Raw genomic sequence first — 27,171 nt, forward strand, 5'->3', positions numbered from 1 at the left:
TTAACATCAACCACAAACTAAAAATTCCTGGGTTCCACCATACTGAGAAATGTCAGCTTTGGGTTATACACTCATGAGCTCGTTCAGAGGTGCGAAAATGTCTTCTTATAAGTTGTAAATACCACTAGACTAGGCCATTCATGTTGAGTCTTCTCATAAACACATTAAATATGACCCTGATTGAATTTAGCAATATTCGATGAGCTTTTTTTTTAAATATATTTGAGTTGAAAAAGCACCAGAGGAAATGTGAGAGACATGTACACACTCAATCTCACACACTCACTCACCCAACACAAAATCACAGGTATGCACCCATGCTTCGTTTCATCCTGCCCCACATGTGATTACGTGACAGGTGGCACATAAAGTAAACGAGATAAGAGAGACTTGCGGCTCAGTGCACAGACGCCTCAGATGCCATGGGGTTAGAAAAATCGCATTAGCTGTTACTTACAGCTCCGTGAGTTGATTTGTGAGTCAAGCAGCTTTCTTCTCGAGCGAAGCCAGATATATCACGCTCCCACAGCCGAAGCAACAGCTGGAATATCATGCGTACAAGCCATGCAGAGAACGTTGCGCATTTGTCAGGCTGCCAGCTGCACTCAGCTCGCTAATAATATCCGCATACGCCTCCAAACGCAATTACTCCGAATGTGAGGCTATTTTGATCTCACCATAAGGCTAAATGTTTGGGCTGGGAAACATGCCTTAACTTTATTGGATGTGTGCAGAACATGCAGCAGCAGACAAATAAAACATGCTAATGGTGTTAATGCAAGCGCTGCTGGCTCATCCTTTGAATGCTCTGAATAGACTTGATGAACTGAGTGCCTCCGTACGAGGAAAATTTTTGGGGGATATTTGTGTAAATGTGTTGTTTTTTTTTTTTTGAAAGAGAGTGCTCATCACTCTGAGTATGAGAGGAGAGGAGCTCACGAGGAGTGCAGCTCATTGGCCATCTACATTGATTGCACATTCATTTTAAAGGTATTCAGTTTGAAGATCATTCCTATTAGCAGTGTAGGATCATTTGAGGAACTGTACTGTGATGATATTTTGGAAACAGAGTGTGCTTTATAGCATTTTGCCCTGGTGTTACATAAATTATCATCTCGTACATTAAAAAGGAAGTAAAACTTGAGCTTGGAAGTAGGTGTAGCCTGTAAGTGTGTATTTATGTAAGGAATAAAACACAATGGAATGGGATGTTATAGGAAAGTAATCAGTGACATGGTGGTGTGATATGTTAACAGTATATCCCAGAGTGTTTTATTCCTCTTATACCACAGCAATTTGTCATCGGTAACAATGTTTTAAGTTATATGTTTTATCCATTTATATTAACATTTAATGAAAAGTGACAAGTTATTTCCTGTTATCATTTACATTACAGCAGCTATAAACATCAGTTTCCTCACCGGCCTCTCTTTTTTCTCTTTTAAAGTTAATAAGATAAAAGTAGCTTGTCATGTTACTGAGAAAGGTGTCCCCATCTTTCAGGGTACAAGGAAGGCATGCATCAAGACTCTTCTCTATTCTGGCACCTAGGTGGCGGAATGAACTTCTTCTAGATGTCTGAACAGCTGAGTCACTGGCTGTCTTCAAACGACGTCTAAAGACTTACCTCTTTCTGAAGTACTTAAATTAGCACTTTATTTAAAAAAAAATGCTTCTCTTACTATATTACCTCCCCAACAGAGTTTTTAGACTGATGGTATTCTTAGTCCGTGACCTAATGAACCAGTATCAGGATTTATTTATTGATAGAGACTTCAAAGCACTTCTGTACGTTGCTCTGGATAAAGGCATCTGCCAAATGCCATAAATGTAAATGTAAATGTAAACGTCCTACAAAATGGCCCACAATACACTTCTCCTCAATATTTTCACCCTACCCATGTTACTGGAGTGCAGATGCCTTACTAGTTACTGGAAATCACTGTATAAACAAACGCGTGTTAAAACCAAAGCCTGTGTGCTGTACTTGATGTAAGTCACACTCGCGTCTAAAACAATGCAGAAGAATGTCTTGTATTGTGCTGGAAGTGGCATAACCAGAAATTAATTTCAAAGGGATGAAGAAATATACAAAATAAATCAGGACTGTTTCCCTGATCTGTACAGTTAAATTGGGAAGTGGGATGCGCTCGTACATTTCAGGTGTCAGACATCAGTAGGAGTGGCAATGACACAAATGTGTTTTTTTTTGTAACATAATCATTTAAGGCATCTACCATCAATCTTTCTATATTAATAAAGTTGCCATTAATCACATTTATGACACTGAAAAAGATTAAAATAACATGTTAATAATAACATGTTACACCTTATATTATAAATCCTGATCTACTTTCCTTACAATACAGTGTATTGATATTGCAGTGGTTTTATTTATTTTGTCGACTGTCTTCAAATATTATATTTTATTTGTGTAAATATCATCTTATGAAGCCTGCATCAGGATCTGTCTCATATTGTGGCTTTAGCGTATCATCTCACACCTAACAATTATACATTTTTAAATAGTATGTGTTGATGTGTTGACCAGCCACGATGTAAGTCTATGTGCGTGTTGTTACTATAGAAATGATAATGTATTACAACAAGCGAATTAATATAAACCTTACAGCCATAATTACTGTAATAATTCAATAGTGCTGTGGTATAAGAATATTATATATATATATATTTTAATCTGTCAGGGTTTCAAAATTGAATTCTGACTCAACACAAGGCACCAGGTCATTACACAGAGTGGAAATTTTTGCAATCAGTGAAATGTATCTGCACACTCACCAAACTAAACATGTATGTTTAATATGTACAACATTAATGTATGTACATATTAGGCATGTGCATATCATCATACAATATACAATATACACTTCAAAATGTTGTTAATATTCTTGTGGTCTTGTGGGAGGAGACTATGGCGTCTCAAAAAAGGTACCAAACTGTCACTGGGTTGGTGACCCTCAGGGGTGTATTATAGACCCCTTTAAAATGTGGAACATACTTGTAGGGGAAAATCATTCCTGTGGTACTTTTGATGGTATATTTATAGTATTTGTAGAGCAAAGAACAAAAATAAACCTTATTCTGAAAGTGTAGGCATCATTTTGGGAGGTGTGTCAAGTTTAAAAGGCAGCATAAAAAGAGTTGACTTCTATGGTTCCTCATCTTGTAATTGAAGACGTTCTTCTCAGGGTTCCTCTTTTAAATGTGTTTAATTTGTGACTCTCCAATAGGAACAGCCACAGATAAACATTGGGAAATTTATTTTTTTATATAATATCATGTTAAGATTGTAAATCATGGTGACATTAATTATCACATGAAAATTTAACATCAGCACATGCTCTTAGTTCTCCACAGTGCTAAATGGAAAATTGTGACCTATTTTTAATAAGGAACTGGTGACTTGCTGTGTAGTCATCTATATTTGTGTGTAAGTGTGTGTGGCAGAGAGTGAGCGCATATGACAGAAGTGAAAGCCCCTCTAAGCTAGCCCCGGAGCCCCGGCTGCCCACGGTAACGGCATGCTACTCACGCTGGCAGTGCCCCCAGGAGCGCCGCGTCCAGCCCCAGCAGCAGTCGATGCGAGCGCCATAGCGGCATAGCCCAGTGGACGAGGCCATCTGCCTGGGCCACCTGTCAGGACACAATAAAAACATCATAAGATATCAGTAGAATCAGTAAAACAGTGCATCATCATGCTAAATTGACTTCGGCAAAGGTTTACTGTGAAGCAATACACCGTGCACTACAATGTTTTGAATACAATGGTGTTTCTCCTCTAATGACATGTCATTTTAGTTCCTAGAAAGCTATTCAACAGGTAGCCTTCAGGATGAATTCTGGCATTTTCACCGTTTTAAATGGACCATCAGACTGTGGCTGGTTATTACAGTAAATAATAAGAATTAACAGCAATGTTCCTTTAGATCTCTGCAATTATTAAAAACAATTCAAAACACTAAACATAGTTGTTCACACACTGCCATATTATTTGAGTTATTCACACCACCACCAGCTGCAGCCAGCTGCAGCCAGCTGTAGAACCTAAACGGCCTATTAAGGTTTTGCTGTCAAGCTACCATCTTGAAGGGTTTAGAGATCTAGCAAAGCTGGGGCTGATTATATTTTAATTCGTTTTTTGTGATGGCTATTATTTGACACTATTTCTGCTTGGATTGTGAAAATGCAGTTAAACCCTAGCAAGAGATTAATGTTTTTGGGGCTGCTCTCTTTTTCATTGCTACTGGCTGCTAGGACACCATGACTAAGTTATATTACTTACAGAAGAACTTTAAGTTTAATTTTGCTATTTCTATGTAGATAGTGAGTGAAACAGAAAGAAGTAAAGATAGAAATAACGAAAGTGTTTTCTCATTAACAGGAAAGGTAGGCCCCCATGTATATAGTATTTACATTATATACAGTATAATTTTATGTCTTTGATCATATTACTTATACAACAGCGCTGTTGAATTCTCAACTCTGATTGGTCGGAAGGTCTCGATTAATTTTCTCTAACAGCACCTCTGACAGGTTTCTCTTAATGCGCTTGCTGTAATACGTTATCTATAGTAACCATAGATTCACAGGAACTTGTACGGTGGACACTCCGCATAAACGAAAGTTTTTTGTGAAGCGATATTTATTTAACATTTTTGGAAGGAGTCTCCAGTGTCTGTACTTTGTAACAGTCATTGGTAAAACTACAACTTTAAGTTTCCTGCCACTTAAGTCTTCTGGATGGAGGGTTTTGCAGTTAATTGGTAATATGACACGCTCCATTTTTTCACTTATTAACTTCACGAGAGAGATAAAAAGAGAGGCTGGCGAGGGAACGACTGTTTATAGCTGCTATAACGTAAGTGATAACAGCGTCTAACTTGTTTTGCTGATGTTCCACAACGTTATACATAACTATAATTGGATAAAACATGACATTCTTTCTTAAATACAAATTGTAATGATTGGCAAATTACTGCGGTATAAGAGGAATAAAATGTGCTGTTATAAGAAAATATTTTTTTTTAAATGTGCTAGGAAAATAATTAACTTTAGGAAGTAACAGTAACTCCTTTTTGCAATGGGTCGCATCATCACCCTGTCATTGATTCATTTCATGTAACAGCACACCCTGTCATATTATATTCCTTACATATCATTTACCATTTCCTGTCCAAATATCTTGTTTCACTTGCAGATGAGTGTCTGTGTTGTTTTGTGTTGAACAGTCATCTATGAGAGCATATTCTGGCCGAGGCCATATAGTTGAAGAAGTGAAAGCTATTTTAGAATAAAAGCAAATGCTTTGATATTTTATGATGAGTGTCTTTATACTTTATATGAGTGTCTGTGGTGTGTGTAATATCTCTGAGCCTGTCTGGCTAATGCTGCTTATCCTATTCATCAGTGAGTCAATGACACCTTATCTGCATTCACACTGCCTCCATTGTATGTGCAGATAGAGGGGCTGCAGATAACGCCAGTATGAATTATCACCCCGTCGTTCAGTACTGGAGGCCAGATGAGCTCTATCTGCTCTCCCCACAGACACCCTAGCATCTACTACTGATGATGCAGAAAATGATAATAGCATTTGAACACTGAACATAATACAACATGACCCAAAGGAATGAGATGCTTTTTTTTTGGGGGGGTGGGGGGCAGACTTTGTGTTTAATCCACCGTAGGTCATTTCTCAGTGAAATAAGGAGAAGATGTCTTTAGGCTAAGATGAACTGTTCTTGCAAATAGGCCCAGTTTCTTGGCAGTCCCAAGCAGGATTACGATGCTTTCTTTTTTTTTTTTCTTTTAAACTAGAAGAACGAACCATTTAAGGTGTCAGAAAAAGAGCGGTGGATTCCAAAATTTGGTCATCGCATGACCTAGATGGATCAGATGCTCTTTGCCAAAATGTGAGACTAAAAATACACACTAACGTAATATTCCTGGAGAAATGACCATTTTGAGAAAGGAGAAGGAGAAAAAGAGGGGTGAGCGATATAAAAGGTGGAGGTGGGATTGGAGGACCTGTGATAAGAGCATGGCATTGTTAATTCCATTCACACTCACCTAAATCCCCTTCGATTAGCGTCTACTGCCAGCCGGGGAAAATGCTAATGCCTCTGGCTGCCCATGCTGCCAATCACTGGGCGAGCAGGTTTGATGGAAAGCAGGCACGGCAGGCCTGGGAAAAAATGTTTGTGTGCTGTCTGGCACAGAGACAGGGACATGACTCTTCACAAAGACTCCGAAGTCACACCGGGCATGCTAAGCGCCAGCGTCTGGCTTTACTCTGACACTGTCATTGTTTGGTCTCTTGTTTCTTGCCACAGACATGCACAGCTGGATGGACACTTTCTTCCTTCACTGTATCCGTCTCCACTCAGCGTCGAGTCTCTGATCACCCAATCCAATCAAAACGTGCAGCTAAACACTAACTGCTAAATGATTACTAAACTATTAGCCATGATACTAAATCTGATCATCCCTGATTATGCTCATTTATATAATAAAGACGCTAATCAGCTCTAACAAAGGCGCAGGCGGAGAGAGATGAGCAGCAGATTGCTTTATTGCAAGCGCTGATAATTAACATGGCTGATCTCCAGATAGGCATTTTTAACCCTGGTCACAAAACCAATAAGGTTTCTGCAGTAATGTGGCAGTGCGCCTAGCAGCTGAGTGACGGATCATTTGCGTAGCTGCATAGTGGGGTTTGCAGAGACACAATTAGAGAGAGAGAAAGAGAGAGAGAGAGAGAGAGAATGACAAACGGTGTGTTGACGCTATGGAGGATCATCAACCATGTGTGAGTTATGAATAAGGGAGAAGCAGAGAAGCAGACAAGCAAGAGAACAAATAGATATAGCAGCAAAACTGAGACAGAGAGACATAATCAGAGAGAAAGATGAACAAAGTATCGAGACTGTACAGCCCATCCAGGACATGTGAGATATGGGGAAAGAGAAAAGTAGAAGGAACAAACAGAAATGAGAAAAGAGAGAGTGAGGGAGCTAGAGCTGGAGCTAGTGCTGGTTCAGGAAAACCAAGAAAAATAATGTAAAACAATTTTTTAAAAATTGTATTGTGTTTAAACTACCTAAGAAAATACAAAAAAGACCTAAGAACATCTCTAACATTTTGCCCTCATTCACAACGCCAGGACCTGCTTTAGAAAGACTGATATCCTCTTGCCATTCCTAATAGTTATCCGGCTACTAGTAAATTAGCTCAGTGCTCAGAGAGCAAGAGGGATCTGAGTCTAAATTGATGTAACAGTAGCTAAACCTGTCAAAATATACAGTTTTACTTAACAATCCAAAAAAGTGTAACAGTTATCTAGCTAACTTAACAAGCAGGTTCTGCAGCTAAAGGTTTCTAGGTACCATGCCATCCTCTAACCTCAGATTTGAAAGATCCAAAGCTAAATTATTATTTTGTTAAAACTCACCAAATCACTTTTTTTTTTACATACATACATATTGTAAAGTGAAGTTTGATCCAAACACCAATCTATATAATTCAATTCAAGAGGAAGTAGCATATCTGCAATCTTATTAAGAACCAGCTCACAGTTCTTTAAGAGCTGAACCATTGCATATTCCAATGTCCAAGTACTTTAACATTAAAAAACTGTTTTATGCACAAAACACATCACAATTTCCTGCCACCAGCCCAATAGCTTTTTGGAAGCGAAATGGACTTTTTTGTTGTTGTTGTTGTTGTTGCTGGATAAATGCACAGAATGGAAAAGTACCAGCACTGGCACTTTGCTGATAGAAAAGCGATAAATGAGAGGTGGACAATGTGTGACTCTCATGGAGGCCCATCTGGCATGTGTGATGCATGAAGAAGTAGAAAAAGCGTATAAAGTAGATGGAGTACAAAAAGGAATTGGAAATGAGAGAACAATAAAGAGAGGGGAAAAGACAAATATAAAATTGTGTTAATCCCACCATTTAATAGAAAAAGTGTTCCTAAAGGGTTCCTCAAGGGTTCTTCAGATACTTAAGGGTTTTTAGCTTTTTAATTGGAGGCTTATATGAGAGGAAATCATTCTGTTGGAGGGTTCTTCATAGAAAATAGAAGCATTACTCCAGAGGAATTAGCCAAAACCAATTAAGGGTGTAGGACAGTAAGGGTCCCATAATGCATTTCCATTTCATAACCTCAGCATGATATACTGTATATAAGGTTCTAGCTGCCATCCCTTCTTTACATAGATAGCACCTTACAGTACTAAGATCACAATTTGCCAAATCTTTCCAACAATCTTTCTTGGTTCCAGTCTAGAAGCTGCAAACAAAGCGTTTTTGCCAGCATGGAATGTTTTGAGATAAGGCACAAGCTCCAGCAACAGAACTGCCACCATGTTGATGGAAAAAAATGCTAAAATGGGGTGCTCTGACAGGCCAGTTGGTATGTATGAAGAAAGAATGGCATAAAGAGACAACAAAGTGACACAAGAAAAGTGGATCAGGAGAAGAATGAAGATAGATATGAACAGAATGTGAACCCTATGGGGGAATCTGGCATGTGTGTGGTATGGGCGGAAGCCTGATCTCACCTCCCTAGTGCCAAGAAAGAAGGTACACGAGTCACTGCGTGCCAACCTGCAGTTTGTGAACCCTGGACCATATCCACTGAGATGCCAGAGTGAGAGAAAGCGTGAGATAGAAAACAAAGAAGAGGGGGGTGAGAAAAAGAGAGAAGGGGATGCCTGGCGCCAGGATCCATGCTTAGCTTGGTGTAAAATGACTGTCACAACTAATCTTTGCCACCTATTCGAATGCCTGGCCTCACCCTGTCAACCACACACTCTCAACGGCTTACTCTGTCTGCATCCTGCACTTACATCCATCTCGTGGGTGGAGTAATTTCTCTTAAAAATCTCTCCTTGCGGTTCATAAGTAGAGGCCAAGATCTAAATTGTTGGTAGGAGGCTGTGATTTGTGTTCCAGTGCAATTGAGGGTGGAACAAGAGTCATGAAAAATTCATGAAATGTGTGCTCTAGTCTAACACAAAGGCCTGAAGCCATTTTTACAGTCCCATATGAAATTCATATTGCGTGTCACACCATCATTTAATATGTATAGTCATCTCATGAATAATGATTTAATGATGCATGGCACACTTTAAGGAGAAAAAAAGTGCCTTTAATACTCTTCACATTCCTGGGACACCTCCTCCGACTGGCCTACAATCAGACACGGGTCATCAAAACACACACTTGACAGTCACATCCCACACTCATACACACTGTGTGTGCACTGAAATGCCAGTTTGCCAGAGAGCACATCCTCACGTCTCGCTCCGGCAAGCTAATGAAGGCTAATTGCTCATAATGAAAAGGGTGAATATAAAATTCCAGCAATCTGTGTGTAATGACCAAGCAGAGGAAGCCACATTAGTGCGACTGGTCATTGGTCTCTCAGCTGCTGAATGGATATATGCAGATGAAATGCATGTGTGCACAGATAATTACTGAGCAACTGACAACAGCAGAGATAGATTGTACCCAGTGGTTCAGAAGAAAAAAATAGTATGGAACCCATCTCACAGGACTAATGATGAGCTTAATGAGGCAGGAAGTGCAGCAGCAAATGGAACAGGGGTTAGCAATATTGTGCAACCTTCATTTAATATTGGAAAGTCTTTGAGACCAGAATACTAGTAATTGCTATTACAGCTCATTCTACGGAGTTGAACGCAGGGCTGGATGTGGTTTGTCATCATGCAACAGGGGAGACTCAGCAAATAGGTGGTTACTGGCTGATGCTGGGTTTAAACTGTAGGGTCCAAATGTATAAGGTTTCTTTTGTTGAGATTCGTGGCCTTAGAACGGGTTGTAATTGGGGTCTTGTACAGTGTAACGTAATAATCTTAAAATACTGCTACAAACCTGCACAGTGTAAAACAGGATTGAGATTAAGTTGAGAGACATTTGGGTTAAAAAAAATCTATTTATTCCTTTGGCAGACACTTTCATACAGATCAACTTAGTGATGCAGAATACAATCCAAGTGTATGGCTGTGAGTTAAAGGCCTAGTCCCAGCTGGTTCTCTGGAAGTGCCAGGATTTAAACTCAAACTTCTGGTGCAGTGGTTTTGGGATTGGTATTTTCATTCCTTAACCAGCAGCCAGTCAGGGGTTGATTCAATTTAAAATCAAATCCAATCCAAGCTTATGGGTATGAGTTAGGGGCCAAGTCCAAAAGCTCAACTGGTTGTATGGATGTTCCAGGATTTTCAGTGTTGACATAGCATCTTCCCAACTTTTGGTTATTTTTAACTCGTATTTTCACTCGTGAACCAGCTGAGAGTCTGGATTGATTTCATTTTAAATCAGACAGAATCCAATCCAAGCATATGGGTATGAAGTGAGGTGAAGTGAAGGGCCAGGTCCCAAAGCTCAAGTGGTTCTCAGGCAGTCCTTGAACACACCCTTCACAGCACTGACACAGAACTGTTCAAAGAAATATTGAGTAAAGCACAGACTAAATGACATCGGAGACATTGCTTCAATGTGGAATATTTGCGTTCATAATCAAATTAAAAAGCAAATTTGTCATAAAATACAAATAGCTTTCTATTAAATTGTGTCTAGATCAGTTTTCATCAATTATCCTTGTTGGTGATTTACAGAATGATGATTTAGATATATTTTGGGTCCTTTGACTCCAATAATTTGCACTAAAGCTAACCAGAGAGTCTGATTCAGAACTGTGGAAACTGGATCAGTTCTGGATGGGGGAATCAGTAAATCAGGTTGTTTTCTGTGTGTTTGCTAATGGTATACACAGGCCAAGTCTAATGACTGGTTTAAAAGGTTAGTGTAGATGAAAAACATGTTCGGTTTGGAAAGAGTGCAAATTGTTTTGTTGGAATCACATAAAAAGGATAACTTGTTTGCAATGATTTGTTTGTTGGCCATCACTATATATGGATGGTAACTTCCCTAAGGGAAACAGAACCTATATGACTCCTCTGACCTTGAACGAAATACCCAAATACCACTAAACACTACTCTGTTCTGAGCAAACTGCTATAATGAGTTTTTCTATTGATTAAATCCGTCATTGTGGTACAAAACGCTTGTATGCAGTTTAGGTGTGGCTCGACCCATTGAGCACGACTTCTAAATGGTCCTGCCAAAGGACAGGAAATAATGAATGCGTCTCTCATAGTGCCTTCTTGGAGAATATCCTGTCGATGAATTTAGATTGAGGCAAGTGAAGTAGGTTTATACGCAGTGGCAATTGGCAAATAATGACTTTGGTGACAAGCTCTGTCCATCACGGCTGGCATTAATAAACTGGAGGGTTAATGTACACTGATTATGCGCTGGCCAGGCGGTTCTAAAAAATGTCAGCATTCTGATATCCAATATGAGACACACTGGAATTTTTCACAAATCGAACCCTTGATCTGAACATAGTACACACACTACCAGTGACACCAGAAACACTCCAAGACCCTTTTTGGAAGCTAGGAAATCTTTTATTATTCAACCTTGAACCTTGAATAAACCTTTTTTTAAGGGTTCAATGGATAATAACGTGGTTCCTTGCTTCAAGAAAAGAGTACTACTTGAAACCCTTAATGTTAAACACTCTGTTACAGGGTTCTACTTGGAACCTTTATGAGGACCCCAGAGAAACAATGGAAGTACCCTTAAGGTATAAATTTCTAAGTGTAAGGTGACCTGGATGCTGAAAATACAGTTCAAGGCTTCTTCAAGGATTCTTTGTATAAGGGTTTTTAGCTTCATTAAAGGATTCTATTTGGAACCCTCTCTAATAGGAAAACACTCAGTTGTAGGGTTGTATGTGAGATCTTTATAAGCTCCCCGAATGGGACAACCTAAACAGTTACGGGTTCCAAATTCCAAAGAGTATAAGGTGACCTGGATGCTGAAAGTAAGGCAAGAAGATTCCAAACAAGATTCAAGATTCAAAAACCGTCGTTCAAAGATTCTTCAAGGGTTCTTGAATAAGGGTATTTACATAGCTTCCTACAGTGATTCTACTTGGAACTTTCTCTATAGAAAAACGCTCATTTGCATGATTCTTCTAGACAACTGAGATCACTCAAAAGTGGCTGGCGTTAACTTTCTTTTAAAGTGCTTCCTTCTTTCAGGCTGTGTTGAGTGCCCCATCAATCCCCAACCCACTGTTCTCTTTCTCAGATCAGGTCACATGAATGTCTGGCAAATACTGAAAGCAAATGAATAGTCACGCGGACAAAGAAATTGATTGTGAGTCCTACGGTGACTGTGCCTGCATTAAAATCCAGCATCCCTGTGGTTAACTTATGAATATTCCCGCAAAAATCCTGCATCGCTGAGAAGGTCTTCCTCTGCGAGCAGAACAGTGACAGATAAATTGAGGTAAAAGAAGAAGGGAAAAGAATAAAACTGAGAAGATAATAAGTCAATTGGCAAAGATTGCCCTATTTTTAGTTTCCCAGAGCCCAAAATAAAGGATGTTTTATTGTACGGCACAGCAGGAGCGCAGTGTATTCAGACACTCCTCCTTTCTGCTAACGCTTGGGTGGCCAAGTATTTACTGTACTGCAATCATCACGTAACACCTCTGGACATGATGAATGCTCCACAGCATTCACTGGTAAGCTGGTGTTTACCAGTCTTGCACTGGGAATATCCTTTTTTAGTGTTTCTCTGCTCTAATACACCCATCTGAACTTGGTAATGACCTGATGAATTGGGTCAGGTGTGTTAGAGCAGGGGAACTCCAGGAGCAGGACGCACAGGAAACATGGCTGTAAGCGGAGACTGCAGCACCACATGCCCAGGGAAAGGGAAGCTTAGGTATATTAATAAAGCAGCATGATGCAAGGGCTTGAAACATACTTTAAAAAAGCCCCCTCGGGTAAATGTAGCTGTCACGAGTGCCGAAAGCGAAGTTGAGATCCACAAATAGGACACATTCATTTCATTTCAACCTGAAGTTACTGCAGAGGAAGAATCTGACCTGCAATAATCTGAGATCAGGGTTAGGTTCATGTGAAGCTCAGGGTGCTCTCTGGAGGTTTGGCGTGTGTTTGCGCGTGCATGTGTGTGTGTGTGTGTGTGTGTGTGGTTTGCAGTCCTCCTCACATAGTTCAGCATTTCATGTCAGGACATGAAGCCAAAAGCCGGCAACCCGGCGCGCGCTCTCAGTCTTATCTTTCAGTCAGAAGGAAACATTAATTCACACTTGCACTCAAATCAGGCTTCCTGTGCTGTCCTTAAATGTTTTATAATACAATATAGCATGTTGTAAACAAAGTGATTGACTTAAGGAATTAATGCATTTCAGGAGTAGAAGAAATTAAACTGTCGGGTATTTTGCGTGGATATAAAGGATGCACCAGTTGTTTAGTGTTTATATGTATTGCAATGATTAATATCTATCTCTGTGCTCAGTTGAACCCATAAATGATCCAATAATGCAAATTTGCAGATAATGTAGATAATAATACAAGTTATGTGATAAAAACACAAATCATCAAACTCTATACGTTTGCACGCTGCAGTATTTTTGCAAGAAATGCATTAATAATCTGCAGAAGGGAATGCCTCTGCTTACCTTCCATCAAACTCTGCACTCACTCCGATCCAGCAAATCCACAACACGATCAACTTTAGCAACATTTCCGCGCGCGTTCACACACAAACCCGACACTCCGGCTACTGCGCAGCGCTCCGTTATTTCAGCAGCCTGGCAAATAAACACGATTCAGGCAGAGCTCGAGAAGTTCACAGAAGGTCCGACATGGGAAGAGCACAGTGCTGCTTCTGCTTCCAGTTCATGCAGAAGGTGTGAAGTGCACTGCTGTGGTGCTGAGAGTCCAATGCCTCTATATACCGCGGAAAGCCAAGTGCACTCTGCTGGCGTTCCCAAAGCTGATGGGAGATTCACGAAGGAACCGATTCCTTCTGAACGACTCCCTTAGGAAAATCAATCAGACGAATCGATTCCTAAGACGAGAGAATCCGAAAATGGTTTTATCCATGCCCTTAACAGGAACACAGGCTAAATCACACCTTAACCACATGTTTAGATTAGATTAGATTAGATTAGATTAGATTAGATTAGATTAGATTCAACTTTATTGTCATTGTTCAAAGTACATGTACTAAGCCAATGAAATGCAGTTAGCATCTAACCAAAAGTGCATATGTGGCATACTTACAATAAATTACAAATAAGGATATAATATATATAATAGGATATATATATATATATATATATATATATATATATATATATATATTGTCCTGGGTATTTGTCTAAGATTTGATTCCTAACATTCCATGGATATATAATAATAACAGACACATTCATTTCCATTAAAGTCTCCTCTGGTGCTGCATGAACAAAGGCAGCTGTCTGATTTCTGGGCTTCTTGCTCCTGACATTTTTAGTCCTACTGCATGTTTTTGTTCCCTTGGCCCCCCTGTAAATATCAGCAACTGTGTGACGTCATCAGACTCATTAAGATCAGAGGTAAGGAGTGTGAGTTAGTGGAATCAGTGCAAATCCCACTGATTGAGTCACACTTCTTGTTATTTGCGCTGAGTTATGATTTTCTTGTTCATAATCGAATAAATATTTCAGTTGACTCCAACCAATTTTTAAATTTCCTGCAAACTAAAATAGCAATCCCACAAACTCTTGCACTGTTAGAGGAAATTGTGACTTTTCCTGTTAACCTAAGAAATTAAAACAGTCATTCATTTCTCATAGACTTTTTCAGCCCTGTCTTACTTGTCAAGGCAATCTGAGGTATAGTCCTATAGTAATAATAATAATAATAATAATTATTATTATTATTATTATTATTATTATTACTATTATTACTGTTGTTGTTGTTATTATTATTATTGTGATTATATTTGACTTATCCATAATAAATCCAGTAGCCATGTTACATCCTGAAGGCAAACCCTCAGAGACTGTGATCTACACAGTGTCTCAGAGCAGTGATCGAAATGAATCAGAACTCCTACAGTTGACTCACTTGTTCGAAAGAATCGATTCAGAAAACTGACTCGTGATGCCGGGGGACAGCTGCTTTTACACCCAATGTTTTAAGAAGCAAACTTGCTCACTAATATGCAGAACACACTGCTTCTACATATTTGCGAATTGCGGAGACTCTGAGTAATGTATCGAGTAATGAGTATGATAGGATTTTATCTATGACCAAAAAAAAAAAAAGAAAAGAAAAGAAAAGAAAAAAAATCCATAGGACTAGGATTACGTGACTTTGACCGTCTCGTATATGATGATGTAAAGGGGCGTGGTCTGAATTGCACCTAGTGTTATGAGGTGTGGCCTGTTGTCTAGGACCTTGTCAACATGCAAGGTTTTTTTTTTTAATAAATCAAATTGGCTGATTAAATCAGATTGTAGTAATAAGATTGAAAAAAAAATTGCACATAGGAATTAATGCAAAAAGTATTTAGTAGAAATGAACAGATAACTGAAGTGTAAAGTTCTAGAAATACCTTTACATAAAAACTAAAATAAATAAATAAATAAATAAATTTAAAAAATGTGAAATTAAAATAGCCCACCATTCTATATTCATGAAGAGAAAATAGGTTGTGGAGTTAAATCTTTTATTTTTACAGTAACAAAAGGTGAGATATTCTCATAAGTGCCTAAGGGACTTAATTTAATTTAATTTAATTTAATTTAATTTATGCTTACATCAATGCTGCTTTGTTAGTAATTATTTGTTAGAATTGAGAAGAAAGTTGCTCTTCATTCTCAAACGTGACCCTGCGCATTTCATTCATCTCAAGTTGGAGGCCATCCTATCCTAACTATCCTGCTTTTCCATAAAGTACAAAAGACAGTATTTTGTTTCATAAGCTGCAGCACTTTTTAATCAGGCTCAAGCCTGTGTCAAGTTTGCAAACAAAGCATATGCTCATTTTTTTTTGCACCCTGACTATATAGTAATATTATTATTTCTTTTTAACCTCAAGTCCAACAAGCAGGACAATAACATAGTCCTGAGATAATGACAACAAAATATAGTGATACGTGTATTATGGAATATTTATATAATAATCAAAAAAAAAAAACTTTTTTAAGAATCTAGGAATCTTATCATGCCTAGACATCTATGAGGTACTTCCTATAACTTATTGAAAGCATAGAGGCATTTTATTTATTTATTTATTTCTAATAAATTAAAGCCCTTTACGCTCCACTGGACTACTGATTACACAAGTTTAAAATAAACCTCTGGTCATAAGCAGTCACATTGCACCACTAGATAGGGAATAAAGGGGCTGAACAATTGTGTATAGCAGCAGATGGGCTACTGTGAGTGATTACATAGTGACCTATATGGAAGGGTAACCTGATAAAATGATAACTGTACATACAAGGTAGGTGTATCTAATAGAAATGTCCTCCTAGTATACAGTGGATATAAAGTCCACACACCCCTGTTAAAATAGCAGGTTTTTGTGATGTAAAAAAATGAAAAAATATAAAAAACTTACAATAACCTGGTTGCATAAGTGTGCACACCCCCAAACTACATTGTTAAAGCACCTTTTGATATTATTACACCACTCAGTCTTTTTGTTTAAGAGTCTATCAGGGTAGCACATCTTGACTTGGCAATATTTTCCCACTCTTTCCTGCAAAAACATTCTGGATCCATCAAATTGTAATGGCATCTCCTGTGCACAGCCCGCTTCAGGTCACTCGCAGATATTTAGTTGGATTCAGCTCTGGGCTCTGGCTAGGCCATTAAAAAACATTGATCTTCTTTTGGTTAAGCCATTCCCTTATTGATTTGGATGTATGCTTTGGGTCGTTGTCGTGCTGAAAGGTGAAATTCTTTTTCATCTTCAGCTTACTGGCAGACACCTGAAGGTTTTGCACTAAAATCGACTGGTATTTGTAGCTATTCATGATTCCCTCCACCTTGATAAAAGCCCCAGTTCTGGCTGAAGAAAAGCAGCCCTAAAGCATGATGCTGCCACCACCATGCTGCACCGTGGGTATGGTGTTTGGTGATGTGCTTTTTTTTGCACCACACATATATTTTGGAATTATGGAATTATTATACCCTTTGGAATTGGTCTCAACAGACCATAACACATTTTGCCACATGGTTTAGAGGGTGATTTAGTTGGGCTTGGATGTTTTTTTGAGAAAGGAGCCTCCATCTAGCCACCCTAAACCATGGCCCAGACTTGAGAGATTGTTGAATACAAGAGATTGTTGTCGCATGAAGAGAGTAATCAGTACTTGTCAGATATTCATGCAGCTCCTTTAATGTTGCCGTAGGTCTCTTGGCAGCCTCCCTGGTAAGTTTTTGTCTTGTCCTTTTATAAATTTTGGAGGGATGTCCTGGGTTGTCACTGTGGTGCTCCATTTTCTCTATTTGTTCCATGGTACAGCTAATATTATGGAAATTCTTTTATACTCCGCTCTTGATTGATACCTTTCAACAAGTGAGATACTGTACAGGCTTTGTAAGCTCTTCACAGAACATGGCTTCAGCAGTTGGATAAAACCAAGAAGCTGTCAAGAGAATCCTACAGAAACAGCTGGTCTTTATTTGGGGTTAATCAAAATAATTTCATTGATGACAGCTGTATGATAATTAATTCTGAACATGAGATTGAATGTGATTAGTTCATTCTGAACATAGCCACATCCCCAATTATAAAAGGGTGCACACACTTATTCAACCAGGTTTTTTATTTTTCCCTAAAATGTTTCTGATTGTTTTTCACTTAATTTTATATGTTGTAGTTTCACATTAAGGGTGGAAAAAGTTCTGACATGATTTAGCTTGGTTTCATTTTTTTTAACATCACAAAACCTGCCATTTTATCAGGAGAAATAAATAAATAAATAAATAAACATGTCTCAAAATGCTTATCTTCTGCATTAGATCTTCCAAGTTATTCAAACCTGGCTGAAGATTCATGTGTGTTCTTTTGGCACTGTTCACATCTCATTAAGAGCTTTCCTTTGATATGTGTAACTGATTTTTCTCGCCCCCCCCAAAATGTTCTTCTGCTTCCAAGAATTCTAAGATGCCTTGTGTCCAGGTCAGTTAATTACTTTCCTATAACAAAATGTTTGATTTCTCTTATACCACAACAATTTGCCAACCAAAAAATCTATTTATAGTTACATTTAATGTTGTGGAAAAGCAAGTTCACCATATCAATGATCATTTTTCACCGTTATTATAAAATTTACTGTAATAACAGCACATTTCTTAGTCTGTTTATGATTAGCATTAAATTATATGGTGTGTTCCTATCTAAGAGGTCACTATACAGTAGAAATGATAATGTATTAGAATGAGCATATTCAGTTAAACAAGTGATATGAATTACAGGTGGCTGTACTGTAAGAGCTGCTGTAATGAAAATAAATCAACACCGTCTGACCAATGTGAATCAAGAATTAGGCAGTGGTAAACTTTATATATATATATTTTAGAACGCTGTTTTTTTTTTTTTTTTTTTTTTTTTTAGTGGTCACTATGGGGGAAACCTTAAAAGTTTCAACAGAGTGATTATCACAAAAACACCCAAACTGGAAAAAATTTTAGGAAGCTAAGAACCCTTAACGTATACAAAGAACCCCTTGAAGAACCCTTTTTCTAAAAGTATAGTTAGCTTTTTCCCTGACACACTTCCTTGGTATTCAGGGGAACCTCCTCAAACCATGAGCCAAGGCTTCAGGTGTTTCTGACAAGCTGAGACGAGATATGTTAGGATGCCAGAGGCTTTTTTGTGTATATACACACATTTAAACACAGATACACACGCACACCTATTCAAATATAGAACTGCAAAGTGAGAGAGACTTAGTGGCTTCAGGCATGTACATTTTCCATTTAATGAGTAAGCAAAAGGTGTGTGAGGCCAAACATCTGCATGATCTAATAACGTCCACAGGGTGAGTGAAAGTTCAGATGCTCAGTGTGTGGGGAGATAATAAAGTAAAGGTTTAAAGATTTATTTATTAACAGAGAAATACCTCTTCACCTTACTTATCTGCTTCTCACAGTACTATACAAGGGCTAAACAAAAATCATGACTGCTCACTTTACTGAAGCCAACGACAGTTCAACTGATTTACTGGATCAGGGTTTCTCAGCTCTGCACTCCTGCAGGTTCATTTCAGGTTCTGCCACTTCTAATACATCTTGTATAGGATTTGATAATTCGCTCATGAACTGGATCAGGCATGCTATGAATAGGGAATATTAAAACTATGCAGGTCTCTAGAGCCTCCAAGACTAGTAATAGAGAACTTCATCACTGAATCTCATCATTTATTCACCGTATTCACAGTATAACTGCTCCATAATTGGTAACTCATTACGACATTAGAAAAACTGACCTTAGTCATTAGACAGTCTGGACATACTGTTGATCCCTCCCTGTTATAACGAACTGTTATTTAATGCTGATCTAATATTATGTGTCTGGTGGTTTGGAAAACCCATTAGAAAAAAATACGAAAAATCAGTTTTCTGCCAAAATTGGGATTTTCTGCATATTAAATACTTTAAGAAAGTTTGCTTGCTGCAAGTATGATGTTGATGAAGGAGCCATTTTAACAAATGCTATGGTCAAAACTCAGCTCAGTGTACTTTCCTCACAATTTCAGACCACCACAAGGGTTCTCTCAGACTGGCACAAAAATATTATATAGCCAAACATGGGGAGTAGAAGTCCATGCACTGATGGATTTGGATCAAACACTGGTTTCACTATTTACAATATGACTATGAAGATTTGAAACGGCCTGCTTCAGGTGCATCAAATACCATACATGTAGCTCTTTTTTCATTACTAGTGAACTATTATTTAGAATTTTAAGTGAAGGAGGCATGGCTTCTGTTCCTTAGTCACAGTGAAGGAGGCGTGGCATCAGTTTCTCGGTCACAGAGAAGGAGGCGTGGCCTATATTCCTCAGTAACAGTGAAGGAGGTGTGGCCTCTGTTCCTCAGTCACAGTGAAGGAGGTGTGGCTTCTGTTTCTCAGTCACAGTTAAGGAGGTGTGGCTTCTGTTTCTCAGTGACAGTGAAGGAGGTGTGGCTTCTGTTTCTCAGTGACAGTGAAGGAGGTGTGGCCTCTGTTCCTCAGTGACAGTGAAGGAGGTGTGGCTTCTGTTTCTCAGTGACAGTGAAGGAGGTGTGGCTTCTGTTTCTCAGTGACAGTGAAGAAGGTGTGGCCTCTGTTCCTCAGTGACAGTGAAGGAGGCATGGCCTCTGTTCTTCAGTGACAGTGAAGGAGGTGTGGCCTCTGTTTCTCAGTGACAGTGAAGGAGGAGTGGCTTCTGTTCCTCAGTGATCGTGAAGGAGGTGTGGCCTCTGTTCCTCAGTCACAGTAGAGTAGGTGTGGTCTTTGTGCTCAGTCTCAGTGAAAGAGGCATGATCTCTGTTCATCAGTTATAATGAAGGAGGTCTGATCTTTGTGTCTCTGTCACAGTGAAGGAGGCGTGGCCTCTGTTCCTCAGTCACAGTGAAGGAGGTGTGGCTTCTGTCTAAATCCACCCCCATTCTCACTCTTTCACTCTTTACTCTAAAGCCTGTCCCATATAGAGCACTATGTAGGGCAGCAGATATGAAGACAGCTGGCCTGATTCAGACAACACTCACAACACACAATGACTGAGAACATGACAAATTATGCAGAAAAACTGACACCATAAAAAATTGGCCAACCTTGTGCATTTTGGTACTGTAAGAGTAATACAGTAAACTATAGGGATTGTTCACTGAGAATTTACACAAAAATGTTCTCACAGTGAGGTAAATAGGACATATGTGCTAATGGCCTGTAAAGCCTAATGATACATGCATCCAAAAAAAAAACCCCAAAAAAACACTTGACTTGATATAGTGGTAAATAAAGAACTGTGTTCATATGTATTGCATTGAGAAAAACAGACTGTTAATGATCATTTAATCGTACCTTAATTGCTGTTTTAATGATAACAGCTTCCATTCAACACAGCAGGATTATTCATTTCAGTACACTTCAACAAACAGATAAGGCTGCTTTCACACTAGGTTTTTTCTTTTCTTTTCCACCAACGCAGATTTTAAAAAGTGCTGCTGTCTGCATTTTTCTGTCACAGCAAATCTTTCAAAAATTGAAAAAAGTTCATCTTTTCTGTAAAGTGCTAAATGATGTCAAGAAATTTTCTTTTACCTCTTGAACAAACAGGCTGCAATTTGGAGGAAACATGACAGACAATGTGCTGGTGAAAAACTGATCTTGGTAGTGACTGCATAGAAGATTAACAATATCTTAAATCCACGATGCAGGAGCGGCAGTGGCACAGCATTTCAGCATCTTAGGCTACCAGACGGCTACAAGTTCCAATCCCAAGGCTGCCAGAAAGACATTAGTCCTTGAGCAAGGCTTTTAACCCAGATCTACTGTATGCTTGGATCATATTCTGACCTACTTGTAAAAATAAGAACCAACTCAAACATAATAAAAGACTGGTGCTATAAACCCTAACCTGATAATTTCATGGTATCTGGTCAGACAAAATCATTTCAGTTGCTTTTGTTCCTGAATCCACTCTTCTTTAACTTCTGATTAGCTTTTGTCACGGACACATTTAAGTCAGATTACAGGCTGTTCTCTCTTGTATCCTCAGTGTTCGCTAGAAAATTGCCCACTGCCTGGACACATAAAAATAAAACCATCTTTTCTGTCTGAACGGTGCAGATAAAACCAGACATGCTGCAGTGTGAGATGCGGCTGCATTTTATATATACATAGCCTCCTCCTTATATTTCTCAATCGCACACTGTTTACACTTACTGCTTTATGTAAAATTGTACATTGTTTATTGCTGTCCTCTGCAGTAAGGAAATGCTGTAAACAGTCATGTTTACAAGTGACAGAAAAAGAAGCCTTGAAAGCACAGGTTCTCAACGCTTGTGGGGTCTCCTGAGATGTGAATGAGATTGCAGGAGATTTTTTTACCAGCCATTATTTAAAATGTAGTTCTATGCCTGTATTTCTAGACTTTATTTATGAAATAAATATTAAGAATTTAAGAATAATTCAAGGTGTAAAAGTTTTCCCAGCTGTATGGTCAGCAATTGCTTGGTGGAAAAAGCTAGATTGTGGATTCTTAGTATAAAAAAAACAAAACAAACAAAAAAAACAGTACATTTTCAATACAGCCCTTTTACAAATTGGTCGTCTAATGTCCAATGGCCGACATTTCCAATACTGATCTGCTGCTCAAATTGTTTCAACTTGTATAAGTGGTGATCAGTGCAAGGGGTGAAAAAAGAAAAAAAAAAAACGTTCTAATTTTTGTTAGCATTAACAATTGTTAGATTTGGCTCTTAGCTGTTGGCCTATTTACAATTTTTTTTTTGGGTCAATCTTTTTTCCCCACTTTTGTCAAAAACCAAAAGTGCCCATTTTCAGCTGAACATCTGTGGTGAACTTGCTAATAAATAGAGTTAACTGATGTTAAATACATAACAGTTTAATTTTAGCTAAGTCAATCATACACTGATAAATTTTATTTTACATTATTGAATTCAAAACTTGCTCTTTTTTGTCCTTGATAGAACCCGAGGCTACTCGCACTAGCGTACTAAAATGTTAATCTGTTAAACTTTGCATAATGCGGAAAGGTTAGCAGGTCTGGTGATATAATTTAATCATGGCAGTGTAATATAATGTTGAGATGATCAAGTCATTATACTGATTTATTGTTATATTGATAAACCCAGCTTTCATTCAGTTTGGAGCTCCTTTTAAGCCTATTTTACACCAGACTGCAGCAATATCTTTCCCTCTTTGATGTATAAAAATGAAATGTGATGTACAAATGTGATTTTTAAATATTTTTAATGTGTTTTTATATTGATTTGTTAAGATAATTTAATAGACTTTGAATAAAATTTTTATAGACCTTTAAACAAGAAAATCACTTTGTTCTGCAGATCGTGTACTTATTTACAGTAGTTCATTATTGGGAGAGACAAAATGAGGCCACTGAACAAAAAGTTTAAGAACTCCTGCTTTAAAGATTAAAACAAGGCTTTTAGCAGCACCTGCTGTGTACAGTAAAAAATTAAAAAAAAAAAAAAAAGCAACATCACCTCCAGAGATCCTCATCTTAAAAACACAAGGAAAGATGACACTCAAAGTTTCTGATTCTGCAAAAAGTACTGGAAAGGGAAGCAAGTGGAGGAAGCTGGGGCTAAAAGTCACTGAGGCAAAGAAAATTCAATCAAGCACCTGCAGTATGAGAGCTGTTGCTGGATATGGGAAATTAATTCAATCCATATCCATGAAATTTAAACCAAATTGAAACGACATAAGGTATTAAAGGTCATGGCGCCATTAATAAATCTATAAGGTCATTCCACACTTCGGGCCTTTCAAACACCACATGCCTTCTCCCAGTAGTAAATGAGATGGCTCATTCGAGGCACTTCCTTTTGTTTTCCCCATAATGAGAGATAATGACAGAGGGAAATATGCTGGATAGCAGTACAGAATTCAATAGGCCTCATTTGCATGAGAAGCAATGCTTAATTTATTGCAACGTCTGAATTATACAAATCAGGGAACTAATAAACTGGCGACTCTGTGTAACTCACACTTATATTTAATTTTAAAAGCGAGAGATTCTCCATTTTCTCTTCAATTCAGAACATATTTCTCTACACGCTGCAGGTTTCCCCACATGATTCCCTCTCCTTGGAAAGAGCCACAGTGTCTCCAGCTATTCAGTCCCGGAGAGATTGACTTTGCCAGCAGAATTCAGATGAGGTTTGCTAGCCTGGTGTGTGTGCACGTATCACACACACTTGGCCACTTCCTCATAGTGGGAGAGCAATCTTCCCGCTCTATATCTAACGTGACACCATGGCTGTTACGGGCTGAGGAAATCCAAGAGTGTGTGCTCAATAACAATCCAACCGTCAGAAGTAGGGTACATAAACACCAAGTGAACAGGGAGAGTGTATATCTCGCTGTGGTCCAATGTAGTGGGATGACCTTTATATAATCTACAAACCGATCAAACATTCAAGACAGCGGATGCATCGGACATGCTTTTGAAATGCTCCATCCCCGTGCATCCACAAAGCCTGGGTGATTGATATCTCCCTATAGTCATCCCCAACGGGCTACTTCTGAAAAGAATGGATTAAAACTTGCAGCCTTCTTGCAAGGAGGAGCAGCAGATTATAATGAATAATTTTACATCAGTAATATGTGGGACGGGACGGGTTCTTTCGAGACACCATCTTTTGTTCTTCTTATTATGAGGAAAATATGCTGGATGGCATTACACAATCCAATAAAGCCTCATTTGCAAACAGCATGTGAAGAAATCCTTAATTTATTAAAGTGATTGAACCGACTTGTTGAGTACTGGTGGTTTTGCTTCAGAAGGAAGCTCGCACTCAGCGAATCAGGGGCCCAAGCACCACACCACACAGCAACCACTATACCGAGCAAAGGTCAAGATATACGTTAGAACATACTTGTACCACAGCTCAAATCTGATTAGTCAGAAGATTTTCATTATTTTTCTATAACAGCAGCTCTGTTAGTAGTTCTAGATGTAATTCAAATCACAGGTTTTTAATATAAATGTGCTTGTTCTAATACATTATTGTTTCTATAGCAATAGCTCATTCACAGAGACTTTGATGGTAGACGATCCACATAATCTAAGTCTAATCATAAAAAACGGAGTTTTAAAAAAAGTGTTGTTATTTACTGGTTGATATGGTAAAGTCTTCTGTTACGAGTCATGTAGGTAACATTTATGGAAGAGGAGTCTCCAGTGTCAGCTCTTTGTAACGATCAGTAAGTTTTCCACCATGGGAGAGTCTTCATTATAGAAGACCTGCGAATTCTTTTTAACTTCAAGAGAGGGGAAAAAAGAGAGGCTAGTGAGGGAACAACAGAGGTTCTACAACATTAAATGTAGATGTAAATGATTAAAAAGCATTACATTAATTAATACATTTAAAAAAAATTATTGTTGTGGTATAAGAGGAATAAAACACTTTGGGCGGTGCTGCTTGGGGGAAAATAATTGTGTAAGCATCACATCACCCAGTCATTGATTATTTTCCCCTAACTGCATAGCTGGAAACTGCATCGTGTTTCATTCCATATTTATTGTAATAAAATTTTTGTTATGAACTAAAAAACAAACAATGTTTCCATAAATATGGATTAGCTTCCTGAGAAAATCATCCAATGCTGGCAGTTCACGATTCATCATTAAAAAAAAAAAAAAAAAGACATTAAATTATTTCTAAAAAGTCACTTTGAATATGTAATGGACTCAACAAATCCTCATCACTTATGGACATCTCATAGCTATCGCTTACTCCTGAAGTATCACATCTAATTCTATGGTGTTCCTCAAGGCTCCAGTCTACATCCTGTGTAAAAGTTGTTAAAGTCATCAGCTGGAGATGCTAGGCTGGAACCCCGACTAGCATGTTGTTCTTGGGGGAGCAGCTCTCAGGCTCCATGGTCATCACCTTCACCGAGTAACCATGAGTCTCAGCAGCCCAACTGCGGTCCAAGTCAACCAAGCCCATGCAGCGTTTCCCTGGAGACGGAAAAGAGTACGGTCATGAGAGTGCTGTCTAAACACATCCCTCTATCAGCCCACTAGATTATTGACAGAGCCATGAATCACCTGTATAAGAGACTTAAGATTCAGAATTCAGCTCTCTTAAATAATGAATACATTCGTATAATAAATGATCTTGTGATTAGTAATCGGTATAATGCATATCAGTGTGAACCTGCATATAAATATTTCATATGTATAATATTATTTGATATTTATTTCTTTCATTTTAAATGCATTATTTATATTTATATTATTTCATATTTAATATTATGATCATATTTATCCCACCTTTAACCCTTTAAGAGATGTCTGCATCAGTAGACGGCAGATGCCAGTTTATCTTACTCATTATACTTTGTCAGAAGTAGACAAACTGAGCTTTCAGAACAGAAGGAGGACCTTAGTTTTCTATCATCAAGGCAGTGAGTAGTAAGTAGCAAGCACACCCACTGGCTACTTTAACTGCAACACCTGTACACCTGCTCATTCATGCAATTATCACACACAACAGTCTCTAGAGTGGCAGTTCTGTGGGTGGAAACGTCTTGTCTTTTGTCGACGGTGGAGTGGCTGACTGCTTTATATCCCAGGGCGCCCTCATGTCTGTGTTAGCTTCTGGCTCTCCCTTTTAGTTATGCTGTCATAGCTAGCCTTGCCAGAGTCCCTGCTTGCACTCTGCACGCAAAGTACATTGTCCTTAACCATTAGAGGACAAAAGCTTTCCTAACAATCTCTCCCTCTCTCTCTATCTCTCTCTCTCCCTCACTCTCTGTCGAGCTACACATGCTACTTCTGAGATGCCAGTGATCCTGACCCCTTCTGCTCCTCCTCGCTGCCTGACCCATCCTGATGCACCTTCTGCTCCTCCTCGCTGCTTGACTCATCCTGATGCCCCTCTTCTGGTTGGAGTTTTCATCGATTGAGGTCGCTCGCTGCTGCTGGGGGCGGCCCCATATGGACGGTCTGAAGAACCATTTGGTTTGCTGGGGATAATCCCACCTGGGGGCTGTGGAGATGGCTTGGGGATCACATATGGGGAGCTGTACTGTAATGGCTTGGGACTGCGATTGCTGTAGTGGCTTCGGGGCTGCGGTTGCCACGAGCACCTTCGTACTCAGGATTCCATCAGTGGACAGTGGATAGATTTTAACCAACCGGACTTCTTGCAAAAACTGTGATGAATTTATTGGTTGCACAATTGCACTATTTGTCCATATAGTACACAATAATAGAAGGGATTTATTTATAATTGCACTATCCGTTGCGCCCAGATGAGGATGGGTTCCCTTTTGAGTCTGGTTCCTCTCAAGGTTTCTTCCTCATATCATCTCAGGGAGTTTTTCCTTGCCACTGTCGCCTCTGGCTTGCTCATTAGGGATAAATTCACAAGGATAAATTCACATATTTACAATATATCTTTTTTTTTGTGAATCAATTTATTTCTGTAAAGCTGCTTTGTGACAATGTCCATTGTTAAAAGTGCTATAC

At 38.7% G+C, this 27,171-nt stretch overlaps 2 protein-coding genes across 12 annotated transcripts in view; both read right to left on the reverse strand.

The window, feature by feature from the left end:
- Positions 1 to 13,938, reverse strand: part of npnta (nephronectin a) — a 63,723-nt gene extending 49,785 nt beyond the window's left edge. For 5 of the 10 annotated variants that reach the window (XM_026938811.3, XM_034302826.2, XM_034302825.2 and 2 more), the window contains exons 1-2: positions 13,612 to 13,938; positions 3,554 to 3,654 (exon numbers count right to left, since the gene is read on the reverse strand). In XM_026938811.3, coding sequence (XP_026794612.3) covers positions 3,554 to 3,654; positions 13,612 to 13,676 — 166 coding nt within the window. In that variant the 5' untranslated portion in view covers positions 13,677 to 13,938. The remainder of the gene's footprint in view (positions 1 to 3,553; positions 3,655 to 13,611) is intronic. The other 5 variants (XM_053232536.1, XM_053232535.1, XM_026938779.3 and 2 more) reach the window with 2 other exon arrangements.
- Positions 13,939 to 20,994: 7,056 nt separating this feature from the next.
- The window catches only part of gstcd (glutathione S-transferase, C-terminal domain containing), a 106,613-nt gene continuing 100,436 nt past the window's right edge, over positions 20,995 to 27,171 (reverse strand). For both annotated transcript variants that reach the window (XM_034302824.2, XM_053232721.1), the window contains exon 12: positions 20,995 to 25,656. In XM_034302824.2, coding sequence (XP_034158715.2) covers positions 25,520 to 25,656 — 137 coding nt within the window. In that variant the 3' untranslated portion in view covers positions 20,995 to 25,519. The remainder of the gene's footprint in view (positions 25,657 to 27,171) is intronic.

Source organism: Pangasianodon hypophthalmus, chromosome 3 (assembly GCF_027358585.1).
Source record: "Pangasianodon hypophthalmus isolate fPanHyp1 chromosome 3, fPanHyp1.pri, whole genome shotgun sequence".
In the NCBI taxonomy this organism is placed as follows: Eukaryota; Metazoa; Chordata; class Actinopteri; order Siluriformes; family Pangasiidae; genus Pangasianodon; species Pangasianodon hypophthalmus.